The sequence below is a fragment of the Coloeus monedula genome (genome assembly GCF_965178545.1).
Source record: "Coloeus monedula genome assembly, chromosome: 11".
In the NCBI taxonomy this organism is placed as follows: Eukaryota; Metazoa; Chordata; class Aves; order Passeriformes; family Corvidae; genus Coloeus; species Coloeus monedula.
This window is the reverse complement of record NC_138791.1, coordinates 21,167,272-21,183,371: the sequence shown is the minus strand read 5'-3', so window position 1 is coordinate 21,183,371 and position 16,100 is coordinate 21,167,272. Positions and strand designations below refer to the sequence as shown.

Sequence of the window (16,100 nt, the reverse complement as noted above, 5' to 3'; positions counted from 1 at the left end):
CATGGCTGGCTGGAGCCATTGCTTGGGCTGATGCAGCTGAGTTTTGGTTGTCTCCAGGGGTGTGTTTTCCCCTCCCTTCCCCACCCTTTTGTTCAGGTTTAAGCTTGAAATTTGCACCTCCTCTGTCACAAACAGTAGCCAGGGAGCTGGGACACACAGTCATAGGCACGATGAGCACAAGGCAGGGCCCCCAGCCTGGGGGGCTCTGAGGGTGGGGGAGACCAACCACTGGGCCATGTGCTCAGGGTTACCCATCAGCTCCATGAGCTGTCCTGCAGCCATGGGACAGTGCCTGCTGACTCAGCACTGTGTCTGAAATGCTTCCTGACCCAGCTGAGCTGGTGCTGGAGCAGATGAGTATTTTCTGTTATTGTCTCAGGCAGGGGCATAACATGGAACAGTGAGCACAGGTGGGGGCCAGTTCTGCTCAGGGCACCAGCATGGGGCATGGACAGACCCCACCAGGGAGCCCAGCTCGCCCAGTCAGGGCTGGTTTAGGGGACATCATCAGCATAATGATCCCATAAAGTAGCTGAGGGACAACATAAACTCCCAGTGACAGGATGGAAAATGATGTAGCTCCAGGTGAAGCTTCAGTCGTTGCTCTTGGTGATTTCTGCACAACCTCTCACCTAAGAGAGAGGCCCAGGAGGTGAGCCAATCCTCTGAGAACACAGGCTCTGCCTGTCCAGGCATCAGAGCCCAGGCCTGGCTCACCTGGAGGTGTGAGGCTGTCCAGGGCCATCCCAGTGACACCATCCATCAGCACATGGAAGGCACCTGGCAAACACAGCCACCGTTGATGCTCTCCTCCCATGCAGCGTGTCCATCCCACAGTGACCATGTGCAGTTGGAGGCCGGTGGGCTCAGCACACTGAGGGGGGAGCTGAGCCTGCTCCAAGCAAACACCAGGCTGCATGGGCCAGGTCCCATCTCCCACCCTCAGGCTCCACACACAGTCCCACAGGGCTGGCCAGCTGTAAGACATCCCGTGTGCATATTCTCTTTTCTCCTGCTGCCTTGGCTGAGCACAGTGTTGACATTTGAAACTTCCTGACATAAATTTTATTAAGAAATGCTGTAACTCACCCCCAGTGTCCCCCCAGCCCAGAGACTGGTGGTGACAGTGTGTGACTTGGAGGACAGGCGGTGGTGAGGGGGTGGGCATTACGCCCCCAGCCCCAGAGCTGCAGGAAGCCTTTGTTGGGAGAGGCTAATGCTGGAGGAAGATCTAATGAGTGCTTGATTTTTTGTTTGTTTGGGTTTTGGTCTTTTTTTTTGCACGTGTTACGAAACACCTACAATTTGTCCTTGTCAAGTGGCAGATGAGGGGAAAAGGGGTCAGCTGGAGTCAGACAGCAGATGGAAACATTTTTCAGGAATACAATAGCATAAGTGAATGAATTGTTGAGTAATGTGGGAAGGATAAATCCTCAGCATAAAAATCAGTTTGCATGTACACACAGTGTATCACTGAGCCTTTTCCAGGCTGGATTCTTCCCTTGGTTTCAGCACATTGCTCTCAATACTGCAAATGTGAGAGCAGACTCAGCCCATACAGCTACAGTGCACAAGCAGTTAATAAACCAGTGCCCATCTCTTCGTAATAGAGACAAATCGGACACAAAAAATAACTTGGAAAAGAGGCAGCATGGTTTTCCTTTTTGTGTTTCCAAGGAAAAAGAATATAATGCTATGAGCAGGCTCTCTGTAAGTTGGCCATATTCTCATAATGCCTTGTCACTGGGTTTGAAAATAAACTGCTGTGGGATCTGGTGCCCATTTTCTGTTTCCCCTGCAGCATTAGCCAAGCTACAGATTGCAGCAGCAGATTGGAGTTACCCCAGGCTCCCCTATTCCTGCCTGACACAGCCGAGTATGCTGCCCACGGGCAGAACCCGCCACTCCCTCTTGTCCACAGGTCCCCTCTCCACCTGTCAGAGCACTGGGGAGCAGTCCCGCACACTGGTGGCAGGACATGGTGATCTCACTCCCTTTGGTGTCCCCAAGCCTGGGGCGGTTCCCCTTGGGGATGCAACATGAGGCTAGGCAGCCAAGTTCATTCCTGGGGTAATGATATCAGCAGGGCAGCATTGCCTTGAGGTTAAAATTATTCATTCTTTGTTTGCAAGGAGGGCAGCAGGGTTGTGCCTCCACTGGCATAACCCAGTTGTGTGGCTGGGAGGTTAAGGCTGCTGTGTCCAAGCTGACATTAATCAAGAGAACTCAGTATTCTCCGTTAATTACTTTACATGCACTCAATTTAGGCCAGGCAGGCTGGATTAGCCAATGCAAAATAAATCAAAGCTACGTGAAAAATGCAAAAGCAACATTTCAACTGACAAAGTTCAACTTGTAAGATGGCTTTGTTCTTTGGCTTAAATCAATGTGGCTGCTCAAGAAACCCTAGCAAATACACGCAGGAGCCCTTCCCTTGTTGCCAGTTTCCACACACACAGCACCACAGAGCCCAAATGTTTGATCTGGCGCAGGCATGCTACCTCACCTGCAGAGCATCACCTGGCAGCAAGCCACCCTGCCTGACCATGGGCATGCTTTTAGCCTGCACTTGCTGCAAATTAAAACACACACCCCTCACTCCCTTCTCTGGCATTGAGCTGATGGATGTTCAGCTCACACAAGGATGAAGGGCAGCGGGATGGTGCTGCGGCTGCACAGGCACATGGTGCCCATCCACAGATCCTTGATTTGTCTCAGCCCTTCTGCCATGAGCTGTTTGTGCCTCACTGCTGTCCTGTACCGCACTTCGGTGACAGCTGGGAGCAAAGGCGAAGCTGTTCCCTGCGCCCAGCTGTAGCCGAGCTCCCTATCAGTGCTTTCATCAGGCACACAGGATAATGTTTTCAGCCAGGGACAACACAGTGCCTGATTTCGGTGTCTCACCCTCACTCTAGGACTCCCCAACCAACAAACTGCTGTACGCCAAGGAGATCCCCGAGTACCGGAAGATAGTGCAGAGATACTACAAGCAAATCCACGACATGCCCCCTCTGAGTGAGCAGGAGATGAATGCCCACCTCGCAGAGGAGTCACGGGTAAGGGGGTGGAGAGGATGGGATTGAGTCTGCAGGCTCAGTGTCCTGCTGGAGCCTGGCAACAGCAGGGAATGCACATAGGTCGCAATCAGCTACTGCTTAGATGCTGGAAGGAGCACACAAGAAAGGACATTTTGCCTGAAACTTCCAAACACAAATTTCATCTGACCTCATTCCAAGCATCTTCAATTACTGCCAGAGCTGCAGTAAACACCCATGAGTTTGCTTGAGCCTAACTAGCTCTGGTACCACTGGGAGTTGAGAGCGAAATTCAGTGCCAAAAGCCAGGAAGTTTAGGCAAGGATCTCTGCAGTCCTGCAGCCACCCAGCCTGCTGGCTCCCAGGCACAACTGCCAGGGACAGCTCTGAGTCCCAGGCAGCCACTGGCAGCCAACCCTGGTACCAGCCACAGGAGCTGGCAGCCACACTTCAGATCAGAGTCCTGCCAGTGATGCACCGCAGGTTCCTCAAAATCAAACCTTCTCCCCAGAGTGTTTTAGCTTTGGGCACCAAGCAAGATTTTTCTGTCAGTATTCTGCGGTGCAGCTGATGTGCTGCCCCCTCCTGTGAAATGGCTTTGGGCACAGAGGGATATGCAGCACTGCCCAGCATGGGTATTTACAGCTGGTTTGAAAAGACCAAGACCCACCCTGATGCAAGCAAATGCACCTTCCTTAAAAATCCAGCTGTACCAATGTGACAGTAAAGTCAGGCAAAACCTGCTTTTACTGTAGTTGGTGCCTGCTGGCTGTGCTGGAACTCACATGCTCCATCCTGCTAATATTCTCCTCTCTTTTTTCTGTCTTTATAAAGAAATACCGAAATGAGTTCAACACCAATGTTGCCATGGCTGAGATATACAAATACGCTAAGAGATACCGCTCCCAGGTGAGTGGGTTTTCTGGCACGTGGGTTCTGGCCTGCCTGGGAAAGGAGGAACCATTGCAGGGGTAACCCCACAGGCCGACACCTGTATCCAGTCCCACAGAACAGGGATTATCAGGGTGTGCATAATTGCAGTACAGATGTAATAGATGCCTATGCACCTACTCTCTGTCCCTTGGCTGGTAACTTCTTGGAAGAGAAGGCTGGCTATTCCCAGCTGATCTTAACAGTATTTGGCTGGGCTGAAGAAGGGCTGCCAGATGTGTAGACCCTTTCAGGAGAGCAAAGCATTCACCCCCAAAATAACTTCCACCCCACCAAGGCAGCAGCCCTGGCTGGCTCCTGCCCCGCTGTAACCTGTGGGCTGGTGCTGTGCCCTCAGCTCCATTATAGCAGTGCCTTTTTGTCATATACCACTCCACTGCCAGCCCTGACCAGGGACCCTAGGACAGCAGGGGTGCCGAGGGTGTGAGCACAGGGGCTGTGGGGCAGGGTGGGCTGTCCCCTTTGGAGCTCTGGCTGGGATTTGGGCTCCATAGGTCTGGTGGGGGGAGCTGGGCTGGCAGGTGGGCACCCCACACTGTCTCAGCACTCTGCCTGCCTGTGTCTCCCACAGATCGTGGCCGCCCTGGATGCAAACCCCACGACAAAGCGCACCCAGCTCCAGCACAAATTTGACCAAGTGATTGCACTCATGGAGGACAACATCTATGAGTCCTGCAGTGAAGCCTAGGCTGGCTGCAGCCCTGGAAGTGACCTTTCTTGCAGCACAGTGCCACAAGGGAACCTGCCTTCAGCCACAGGCAGACCTTGGTCATACTCAGATGAGCCTTGTGGATGGGGTGGGCCTGGCCGTGGCTAAAAGTTTCCCCCACCTCTCAAGAAGCCACAAGACACCTTTCCGAGCAGCTAAAACTCCTCTGGTCTGCGCTGTGGCACCCATAATTTATTTGCTATTGCTAGCCAGAAATGGAGGCATGACAGTTGTGGCAAGCTCAGTTCACCACTTGCCCCTTGGTCAGCACCCAAGCAGTCAGCACTCCATGCATCCCTGTGCATGGTTCCTCGGGACAAGGCTGCAGAGGCTGGAACAACAGACACAAAGCAGAAGGGTCACCTCAGGGAGTAATGACCACAGACAGCAAAGACCATCACAGCCTGAGCTCCCACTCCATCCCTCCAACATCCTTGTTTTCCAACACCAGGGACTCTTATCAGCTGTTCACTATCTGCTGCATTCTGTGTATTTTTGTGCCTTTTAATTTTTGTACTGTATATGTAAACATAACCACTCCTCCATCTGAGACTTGGGCAACATAGGAAACTCGGGGCTAAGACAAAGCAGTGGCTTCCCAAGCAGCTAAGGCATGGTGAAAGCACTTTATCCCTCATGGAGACAGCTGTTTGGGAGCTGGAGGGAGCACAGTCTGTGTTAGCATGGAAGGGCTGTTCTGCCTTTCCTGGGTTCTGGTCTCTTCATGCATGGCGAGCTGGAGCATGGTGGGGAGGTGAACATTCTACCACCCAGCCAGCTGGTCACAGGCATGGTCCTAGACCGTGGCCCTTGCTCCTGCCCCACCACACTGGCTCCACACGTGTCCCTGGCACTGCCCCACCTCAGCCTCTGTAACACCCTTCATGCCAATAGGGCCAGCACCTGCTGACAGCCCCTCTGCCAGTGGCCTCAAGCCACACGCAGGGCAAACACGAGATAGCATTGTCTCTGCCTCTCCCTGTGACCATCACTAAACACGAGGCCAGTGCTGCAGAGGTGTCTCCTAAAGCAGCTTATTCTGCTTGCTTTGGGCCCAGCCCTGTGGCTGGTACCTGAGAGCAGCCAAGAGAGTGGGGCTTGCTGCATGGCCAGCCTGTTTTCAGCCCTTAAAGGCAGAGGCACTGGACCCAACCCCTGTCAGCCTAGCAGTGACACAGGCCAGCAGAGCATCTCCAGCACCCAGAGCTGCAAACTATGGTAGAGAGTGCCCCAACTCAGGCTGGGGTCAGGGAGAAGGTCCCTGTGGCAGACAAATGGAGCTTGTCCAAGACTAGACACCCCAGTGCCGCCCCACAGCATCTCACTGGGGCAACCCCCAAGCCAGCTTGGTGGCCTGTTCTCCCTCCCACAGCCCGGGGAGCTATGACCGCTCTCCTCTCCAGTGTCACACAGGCCCCCTGTAGAGGCTGGATGCCCATGCTACTTGTTCAAAGCCAGCATTCCTGCATGGGCAAAGGCTCCTGCCCATAGGGCTGAACCAGCACAGCCACCATGGTTTGAACTGCCATATAGGACAGAAACAAAGTTACTACCTCACTGCAGGAGGGTGTCAGGGAAGCCTTCATTAGTCATCCAGCTGGCGAGGATGCAGTCTGGTATTGGATGACTGTCCACCAAAACTCTTGGGTGATTCACTGCCATGGACAGGTGGTCTCCATTCCATCATTTCCAGTAACGCCACATTTGTCAGAAACCAGAACATCAGAGTTGTGTATGTGTACATAGATATCTATTTTAAAACAAACAATAGACTTTATCCAATATGTTAAAAGGTGGGGAGGGAGGGGAGGGAAAGGGGAAGATCAAAGTTTTTTTTAAAGAGAACTACAGAAAAAGTACTTACACTGTGGAGGTCTCAATGTCTTTGCTGAGGATGTGGCTTCAGAATAGAAACTCTAAGAATGTAGCTGGGCTACATTTTATTTTGAAAGTGATTTCACAAAAATTTCTTGATTTTTTTTTTCTTTTAGAAACTGTGAATAGCTGCCAGAGATGTAGGCAGGCCCAGCATAGGAAAGGCCAGGGCAAGAAGAACCAAGGTAGCAGAGAATGTTGATCTTGGCTGGAGGCAGGGAAAGGGCCATGGAGCTGTAGACCCATGTTGTTTGTTACAGGGAAAGGATACAGGTGAGCCAGGAGTAAGTAGAGTTTGCCTCCAGGTGCTGTGGCTGGGCCATGTATTGGAGCTATTGTTCTGCTATTTAATTTTTTCCAAAGCCAAAAAAAAAAAAAAAAAAAAAAAGAGAAAAAGTAGTTGCTACAACCATTTAAAGGAACAACTTCAGCAGAGGGTTTGTAGTGTTGTCTTGAACCTCCAAGCCCTTTGTAAGATGTTTTTAAACCTTGGCACGTGTTGTGGGTGTAGTGCCCTTACCTGCTGTGTAGTGGAAGTGGCAGACTCCTGGAAAAGCCTATCTTTGTAATAAAACAAGGTGCTGAACCTGTGGAGTGCAGTTCCTGCCAAGCACATGGGGAGGACACACCTGGAAGACACCTGCACAGACAAGCTTTGCACATGCAAGACACCATGTGTGGGGTCAGCAGCCCAGTGAGGACAGGTTTGTACCCCTCAGGGCTCTCCACACACCACTCCCACAGCCAGTGCAATGGTTCCTTCCAGGACCAGGCACGGGAGGGGACAACTGGCATGAGGACAACAACACCTGAACTGACCAATGCTGTGCACATGAAGATCAGTAACCCCCCAGAAGCAGCTGAGGCCAGGCACCCTCACCTCTGTCAGGTGCCTCTCCCCAGCCCCAGAAGCCAGTGCCTCCCTGCACTGCCAGACTCGAGTCTGCAGCTTCAGCACCCCAACACCAGCTGTGGCCCAGGGCCCTTAATAACCATGGCATTGCTAAATCTTCCCCCTCCCCTAGTAAGAGCTGTGCTTTCCAGACACCAGAGGGATTTTCTTCTTCTGCTAGGAAGCTGATTCTTTGCAAAGCTAAATCCAGCCATTTAATTATTTGGGCTCTCTCAAAGCAAGAGAGCTTTGCATTTCACACCTGGTGGCTGCTGAGAGGGAGGACACAGCCCCTGCCTGCCGCTGTTGGGGACATTGCCACAAGGGTGAGTGGTGCTCTGTGAGGCCACCCCCATCTGAGAAAGCGGTGAACTCTGCTCAGTTACATTGCCACATTCCCCACCCTGTTCCTGTGGAGACACGAGTTCCAGCTCCATTAAAGATGGATCAACACAGTCAAGGCTGAAGTTTAAGAGAAGTTAGTTTGCTCAGCTCTTGCTTAAGCCCCAAAGCAAGGCCAGGAGCCTTGGAGGGCAACGGCAAGGCAAGTTGCAGATTAACAAAATCCTCTTTAGAAAGAGTTTTACTTCCACTTATTTTCTCCTGCCCAGGAGGACTGTAACCCTTTACATGATCAGCATGACCTTCAGAAGGGCTCTGTTCTGGGCAGAGCAAGAGAAATTCAGGCAATTGAAGTTATTAAATGAAAGTGTGATACACAGACCCACAGGAGCTCACAAGATAGGTTTGTAGGTGGGAACTGTGTCACAGACAGGTAATAAGAGCATGAGCTAAGCTGGAGGCTACAGTAACACCCCAAACTTGGTTTTTGAGCCCTAAAACAACTCTACCTTCCTCTTATTATAATTAAAGCACAGGCTGCTTCACCTCTGCTGGGAGAGACTTGCCCATGGCATGCACCCAGACCTGCTGCCCTGGTGTTCCTGTAATCCCAGCTCAGCCAGGCATTAGCACAAGGGCAGCCAGGAGGACAGAGGGCTGCACACCTCACACAGGCTGTGGACACCATGGTTCCACAACAGAACTGGCCAAACCTGAGCTTCTCTGTTCCTGGGGGCATCACCATGCTGTGTCCCATGGGTCTCAGGGTCCCTGCCCATCACCTGGCACCAGAGCTCACTGCCAGCCTGCACACACACAGCCCCCAAAGCCCAGCATCCCCTTGGCACCACATCTGGGGACATATGGGGACAGAGAGAGCAATGGCAGCAAGGCATCTGAAACCTGCAGCATCAGCTCACCACCATGCCATGCAGGTTGAGGACAGGGCTAAGGGATTTTGGCACTGAGAGACAGAAGTGCAGGGACAGGGACCCACAACAGTCATGCCATTCCATGAGGCAAATAAAGCAGCTTTATTAGGATGAGGAGAACACTGAGTTAAAACCTGTCCTAGGGACTGAAACCAGCCCAGACCCCAAGGGCCCGGGGCCAGCTGAAGCAGGGCTAAGCTCCCTATGGAGCCTTTCTGTCCCCTGCTGTGGGAGCTGCCTTCTTCAGCCTGGCCTTCCCCTGCCCAGCTCCTGGAGTCACCCGGGGCTTCCTTGCCTGGTCTTGACCTGCCTGTGCCTTGGGGGCATCCTGCTGTGCCCCCTTGGGCACCTTCCCCTTGCTCTTTCCCCTGGGGGCCTTTTGGGGCCCCTTCACCCCAGCACCTGAAGAACTGTCACTTTCACCCCCTCCTGCATTCTCAGCAGCCAGAGCTGCGCTGGGTCCTGAGTGTCCTTTTTGGGGGGCCTGGTGGTGGCTGGCAGTTCTCAGGGGCTCCGAAGGCCCTGTGCCATGAGCCCGGGGCCGGTCAGCAGTTTGGGGGTGCTTTGCTCTATCGCTCCTGGGCTTCTCTGCTGCTCGTGACTGGCCCTGGAGGGAAGGGAAGAGAGTACCTCAGGGTGTTGCCATGCCATGAGCCACCCAACCCCACTGCTGGCCCTCACTCACACTCACAGGCTTCGCCTTTGGCTGCTGCTTTGTGGCTGTTGGCTTCTGCTTCGCGGCACCTGCGGAGGAAGGGCAATGGATGAGTGCAGGTGGGGCCAGGCAGTGTGAGCTGGCTTACAGGACCAGCAGCCCTTTACCTTGCTGTTGTGCTCCTGCCACAGGGGCCTTGGTGGTCCCTTTCTGTCTTGGCTTTGGAGCCTGCCTTCTGTCAGGATCTGCCTGGCCCACCTGCTGCTTGTGCAGTGGCTTCTTGAGGGCTAGCTGGAGGTGAGAGAGGGGTGTCAACAGGGCCAGGCAGCACCTCTGTCCCCAGCCCTGTGGCTTCAGCAGCCCTTGCTCACCTTGTAGGTGCCAGTGGCTCCCACAGAAGAAGAGTTGTGGGGCCGCACCAGGTCCCCACAGCTCAGCCCCTTGCTCAGCGCCTGCTTCAGCAGGTACTTGAGGCGGATGGGGTCTACAGTGGGGTACTTGGCCAGGATGAAACGCTTGATGGCAACGACTGAGGCACCCTTCTTCTCATCATGGGCCTGCAGTGCCTCCTTGACCATCTGCAGGGTTGGAGGGTGCTGGGCCCGAAAGCGCTGGGCTATGCTAGTGGGTTTGGCTGCTGAAAGAGGCACCATTTAGGATGGGAGTCCAGTCCCAAGACATTCACACCTTCAGGGGCTGCAAAGCCCCAGAAACCAAGCAGCCACAACCCTGCTCATCCCTGCAACCTCCCAAGGACCACAGCCACCATAGCCCAACCATAGCCATAGCCAAGCTCCAGCTCTGAAGGACCCCACAGCATTTGCAGACCCCTTACCCAGCTGAGGCTCCATGGCAGCACACAAACCCAAGCAAGCACAGGCAACTCCACCCACAGTACCAGAAACCCTACTAACATACCTAGCTCACCTCCATCCAATTTATCTGATGAGCAGCCTGGCTGCAGGTGCTTGTTGGCAGCTGCTAATTGCTCTGGTTGAAGCCCTGGTGGGAGTCGGGGTCTGGAAGTTGAAGGCCCTTTGCCAAAGCTTTGTGAGGGACTAGAGAGAAGGGACACACCTAAGCAGAGGGTTCAGAGAGGAATGAGAGATGGGGGGGTTGCAGGGTGATTGTCCTGAACAGGCAGAAGAAAGGTGTCTGCCTGCTGCTGGGTGGGTGTTGGGGGGCTGAGATTCCAGCTGGCTGACAACACTTGCTGTGGAGTGCACAGGGAACCAGCCCAGAGCATGGGGCCCACACAGACCCATTGCCAGTGTGCTGGTCGGATGTGCTGTCTCCCTTCACCAAGTATGGCCTCACTGGGAAATGGGACTCTGATAATGATGGGGGGGCGGGCAGGGGAAGATTCCACACATGAGAGGAGGAAAATGAAGAGCTGCTTGGTTAGCGAGCGGAGGCAAGAGGAACAACTCTCCCCCAGTATCCCCAGGCATCACAAGCAGGACAACCATTCACCCTTGCCCATTGAGTCCCACCATGTTCAGGGGAGAACTCTCCCAGCCCTGGACACAGGCAGCCATATCACTTCCATGACCCCTCCGTGTGGGCACCTGCGCTTGTGAGGAGAACCTGAGTAAATCACCAATGGCTCTTTGGTGTAGAAACAGTGCAAATGTCCCCACTTCGGGGACTGCCCTCTTCATGCAGGACTCACAGGCTTTCGTGTGCATTGTCAGTTGGAAAGATGAGGAAGCTGTAAAGCAGAATTACCTGATGGCAGGACGGGCTCATGGCCATCTCAGCAGACCCCAGCAATGGACCTGCAAAGCACTGCCCATGGAGACCCTTGTCAAGGTCTGCGCCCACCTCTCGAGCCCAAGGGCCAGATCCTGGCTGAAGTGCCAGTGGGAGCCAGGTCTGGAGCACAGAGCTGGGAGATAGACCCATTGCCTGGAGCCCCACATGCTCTCCTCCCCCCCAGACCAGCACCAGCCTGTTTCTTGCTCCATTTCCAGTCCATTTCTAAATTCCCCAGGAAGGAGACATTGGGGGCACAGGAGGGCTGCTGGGGCTGGCACCACAGAAGGTTTGGGTGCATTTCCTCATCCTGGATCCATCCATCACCTCTCTGGTAGCTCTGTGATGCCTCTGGCACCTGGCTGAGCTGGCAGGAGGGTCCCAAACCCTTGCTTGCCCCTAGCACCACGAGCAGCAGCCGGGTGGCACAGTCTGGGGAGACAGCCTGTGGGCTCGGGGCCAGGCCTTGTGCCAGGGCCAGTCCTGCGCAGGCAAGAGAACCACACTGCCAGGCATCACCACACTCCTGGGGAGCACAGCCTCACGGACAGCAAATAAACACTGAATCCTTCCTCCTCTTCCCTCCAAAACCACCTCCCAGATTTGAAGTATATGAATCAGACATCAGCCTAAACACTGAATTATTCATAAAACGCTAATCTTTAGATTTCACTGAATATGCAGAAGTATCGATAAAAAAAATAATGAGAGAATTGTACTTGCAAATTGCTCTTTATTAAGGGTTTAACTCGCATGGGCTCTATATGTTCCCTATTAGTCCTTGCAAAGCTGCATAGGATTAGAAATCAGAGAGGAAAATAATGTACAAAAATAGTTTCAAATGTTGATAACACTGAACAGTGAGAAAAACATCTTATTTGTATAATTGAACTAAAAATAAAAATGAAGAACACTGCTACAATTGCAATATGCCATCTTGTAGTGCTTTGAACATATGTCGGCATCGCTGAGCCATATGCTGCTGGGTCCTGCCTGCTGCGGCGTGGGGGGAGATCAGCCCTGCGCCCGGCAAGCCTGAACAGCACCAGAGCTGCCCCAAACCTCCTGCTGGGCCGAGGCCAAACTGACCACAGCCAAAATGGGGAGTGGCATGGGGGAGCTCGTTGGGGAGATGGCCCTAGGGGTCCAAAGATGCCTAAGGAAGAGAGGTGGGACTGCGGGGAAGGGGTGCTGGGGGACACGGAGCAGAGCTGCTGCTGAGGGTGCAAACTCCATCCGTGTGCTGCTGCACCAGTGCTGGAGGACTGAGCACCGAGCTGTCCCTGAGTGCTGCGGCCGCACACGGCTGTGCTGTGCTGGCAAGGCCCTCTGTGCCACCTGCCTGCCAGGCAGGACCCGTGCACCAGTATCTGTCCCATCTCCCCAGAAGAGTCACGGTGCCTCCCAGGACTTCTGGCAGATGGGACAGGGCTGGAGCTGGGAGCATCTGGCAGAGCCAGGGCACTGTGCAGCAGCCAAACCTGCTCTGGGCAGCCAGAGCGTGATGGGGCTGAGCGGCTGGGCAGCACTGGCTAGGATCCATCTCTGGCAACAGAGCCAGAAAGTGGCCCCAGCTATGGCCCCGGCAGCAGCAGATGCAGAACATGCCCTGGCTGGGGTGTCAAGGTGGGTTGAGGGAGGCAAGGACAGCTCTGCCATGGCCCAGGCATGGCAGAGCTCTCTGACCCAGTCTGCACTCAGAGAAGGGGCATGAGCTCTCAGCAAGTCAACAGAAATGCATGGATTTACGCCAGAGGAGCTAAGCCTTTGCATTTTAATTACAAAACGTGTGTACACATTTTCAGCCTTGTTCCCAGGGTTCCTAGTGCCAGGAGCGAGGAGCCCGCCCCACAGGGCCTTGGCCATGGTGAAGCAGGGGCAGGTGGTGGCGGCGGCGGGGCTAAGTTTGTGCTCCCAGGGTGGCACCCCAGGGACTGGCTGCTCCTGTGGGGCCTATGCAGGAGAGACCTGGCTGGTGGAGACGGAGGAGGTCTCTGTCTTGCCAGCAGATGTGTCCTCATCACCCAGTGGGTTCTTGCCACAGCAGAGGGTTGTGATCATGCAGTTACGGAACTGGGAGAGACAGAAGCCCGGGGTGAGGCAGCTAGACACCATGCAGCTCTGGCTGCAGAGCCATCTTTAAGCCCAGCAGAGCTGCTTGGAAATCCCCAGTACTGTGGTGCAGGAGGAACTATGCCTATGGAGCCTCCTGCCCCACTGTCTGCTGCCCACCCCATCTACTGCCAGTCCTGCCTGCTCCAGTCCTGGCTCCTCCATCAACCCAGCACCTGCATTATTTCAGGTGAGATGGCCTTGCATTTTTAAGATTTATGCAACACCAAGGATGAGCTGCACAGTCAGCTTCCCACGTGCCAGGACTAATCTGCTGGAAACAACCCCCACTCCAGACCACTGGCACCTTGAGATGCTGTAACTCTCTGCCGGCTGTTATAAAGAGAAACACAAAAGAGGAGTTGCCTGGCACCCTGCCAGTTACCTGTTTGTTCATTACGATGTAGATCACGGGGTTGTAGATGGAGGAGCTCTTGGCAAAGAATGCCGGGATGGTCATGAAGATGGGCCCGAAGTCCGATCCCTGGTTGGTGAAGATGTAGATCGCGACGCTGGCATAGGGGACCCAGCAGATCAGGAAGGAGATGACCATGATGATGACCATGCGAGTCACTTCTTTCTCTGCCTTCTGGGTTGTGGCAGACTCCTGCTGCTGGGCAGCAGCCTGCGGGCAGAAGGGAACAGAAACGTAATGGAGCCAGTGGGTGCTGCACTGGTAGGGACACAGGGGCAGAGCTCACGGTAGTCAAGCTGCACATCTGGAGTTTGCTATTTCCCTCTTCATAGATGGCCAGGCTGGCCCCTGGAGGGCCCTCCCTGTCACCGTTCTTGAGCCTGGTGTGGGCCCCTTCCCAGCACTGGCGATGCGGTAGCCCTACGGCCACTGCATCCGGCAGGTACCCACCTCCTTGACAGTGCAAACCAGGTTCCCATAGCAGAAGAAAATGATCAACAGCGGGATCGTGAAGTGAACCACAAACATGTAGATGACAAAAGATTCATTGTTGACCTCTGGCTTCAGAGTGTAATAGTCGATCCCGCATGAGCATTGCATGCCCTCGGGGATGTACCTGCAAGGTGAGCCCAGCAGGTCAGCACCTAGCAGAGGAAACCGGCTGGAAGCCACAGATGAGCCACCAGCCAGGCTCCCATAGCCCCGACGCTGGGTCCAACGCTTTCCCTACCTGGACCAGCCGAAAAGTGGGGGAGCCGCGCACGCCAAGGCCATGATCCAGGAGAAGGCAACACCCATGATGGCATGGTTCTCCCCGAAGCGGAAGTTGCTCATGGGCTTGCAGACCACTATGTATCTTTCGATAGCCAGGACCACCAGTGACCAGAGACCAATTTCACCTGCACCGGGGAGAGGGGTGGAAAGGGACACAGGGACTTTGAGCAACAGGAAAAGAAAAGCACCCTGATGGCAGCATGAGGCCTCCTCAGACTGATGTTCCTGAGGACAACTCCTGGCAGCAGCTTAATCTCCACCAAGGGTTTGGAAAGATAAATGAAGAATGGTCAAGGCCAGATGTGGTAGGACAGTGTGAGAAGACCCCTTCTTACTGTACTGCTGACCCACAGGAACCACTTGCTGCTATGTTTTGAGATCCATGGCTGATCCCACCATTCATTTCAGACAGCACCTGCATCTGCAAGCCTGTGGTCACACTCTGAGATGCGGCAAGTGCCCGTCATCCCAGGATTTCCCTTCACTACCCACAGCTTCCCAGAAAACTTGTGGCACAAGGACCAAACCAGTGGAACAGTAGCTGTGGCTGAAGGCTGAGCAGAATGGAGGAGGGCATTTTTAGATACATAATTTCTGTTTAACATGTTTGTTTCCATACCAGGCTGGCATGGGGAGGAGTGCCAGCTCTGCTTGCCCGTACCACCATGCACCACACCAGAGCCAATGGCAGATCCAGTTCTGCAAAATGGGAGGAAAACATTGTCATCTCTCGAGTCAGAAAGTGAGCCAAGGAGATGCACAAATCCAACAACTGCAAAATCTGGCATTGGCTGCTTTTCACTGCTGCACTGTGGTTCTCAGGATACTGAGCAGGTGGCTCCCAAAATAAAGTTTAAAAAAAAAGTGTCACTTGTCAGTTTCTTCAGCTCCTACCTGGAAACATGGCAGTGGCCTCAGTTCACATCAGTAGCAGGTCAAGGACATTATAGGTACCATGTTTTTCCAAGATCATCTGCGTGTTTTCCCTCCCACTCCCACAATCTGGGGAAATTCCTGACAGAAGACATTTGAATATTTGGAAAACTTACCACCCAGTGTGGCAAAGAAGCCTTCGATGTAGCACCCTGTTACTCCAAAGACGAAGTACCCATTCATGGAGGTGTACATAGTGGTCGTGAAGCCTCCAAATACCATGAAGAGGTCAGCAACCGCCAGGTTCAGAAGGATGTAGTTTAGAGGCGTCCGGAGCTTCTTGTGCTGGATGGTGACGTACAGCGTGAGGAAGTTGATGGGGAAGCCGAGCAGAATCAACATGAACATGTAGGCAGCCAGTGCTGAGAACTTCCAAGGCTCAGCCAGGTAATACTGGGGGTACTCAAAGGGGCTCCGCACCACTCCAGTCTTGTTGGACATGGGCACATAGAAGTCTTGGCCTTCTGTCCCGTTCATGGTTGCAGTTTGTGAGGCCTTTTTTTGCTCTTACTCTGAGAGTTCTTTTGTGCAAGGAGGAAATCGCCTCTGAAATGGAGCTCCTGCCACCTCTCAGCCTTCACTGTCACCCCAAGGAACCAGTTACACTCACGTCCACAGGGCACCTCTTATAAAGTGCCCCCAGGGTAAGCTCCAGGCACTGGTGTCAGCACGATTAGGGTTTAGAGAATTATTAATCATAATCATCCCTGGATAATTGGC

General features: G+C 53.7%; 3 protein-coding genes across 4 annotated transcripts in view; 1 reads left to right on the top strand and 2 right to left on the bottom strand.

Annotated features, from left to right (window-relative positions):
• The window catches only part of PLXND1 (plexin D1), a gene marked incomplete at its 5' end in the record, with an annotated part of 69,823 nt that extends 63,201 nt beyond the window's left edge, over positions 1–6,622 (top strand). For both annotated transcript variants that reach the window (XM_082288898.1, XM_082288897.1), the window contains 3 exons: positions 2,916–3,056; positions 3,870–3,944; positions 4,558–6,622. In XM_082288898.1, coding sequence (XP_082145024.1) covers positions 2,916–3,056; positions 3,870–3,944; positions 4,558–4,674 — 333 coding nt within the window. In that variant the 3' untranslated portion in view covers positions 4,675–6,622. The remainder of the gene's footprint in view (positions 1–2,915; positions 3,057–3,869; positions 3,945–4,557) is intronic.
• A 2,316-nt stretch (positions 6,623–8,938) lies between these two features.
• H1-8 (H1.8 linker histone) lies at positions 8,939–10,242 on the bottom strand (the record flags this gene model as incomplete). The annotated part of the gene is made up of 5 exons (XM_082288800.1): positions 8,939–9,343; positions 9,422–9,480; positions 9,559–9,682; positions 9,763–10,028; positions 10,227–10,242. The coding sequence occupies 5 exons, from the start codon at positions 10,240–10,242 to the stop codon at positions 8,939–8,941; spliced, it is 870 nt and encodes a 289-aa protein (XP_082144926.1).
• Positions 10,243–13,099: 2,857 nt separating this feature from the next.
• Positions 13,100–15,857, bottom strand: RHO (rhodopsin; the record flags this gene model as incomplete). Its single annotated transcript, XM_082288491.1, has 5 exons — positions 13,100–13,219; positions 13,644–13,883; positions 14,124–14,289; positions 14,404–14,572; positions 15,497–15,857. 5 exons carry the CDS (start codon positions 15,855–15,857, stop codon positions 13,100–13,102), a joined length of 1,056 nt encoding a protein of 351 aa, XP_082144617.1.
• Between the last annotated feature and the right edge of the window lie 243 nt (positions 15,858–16,100).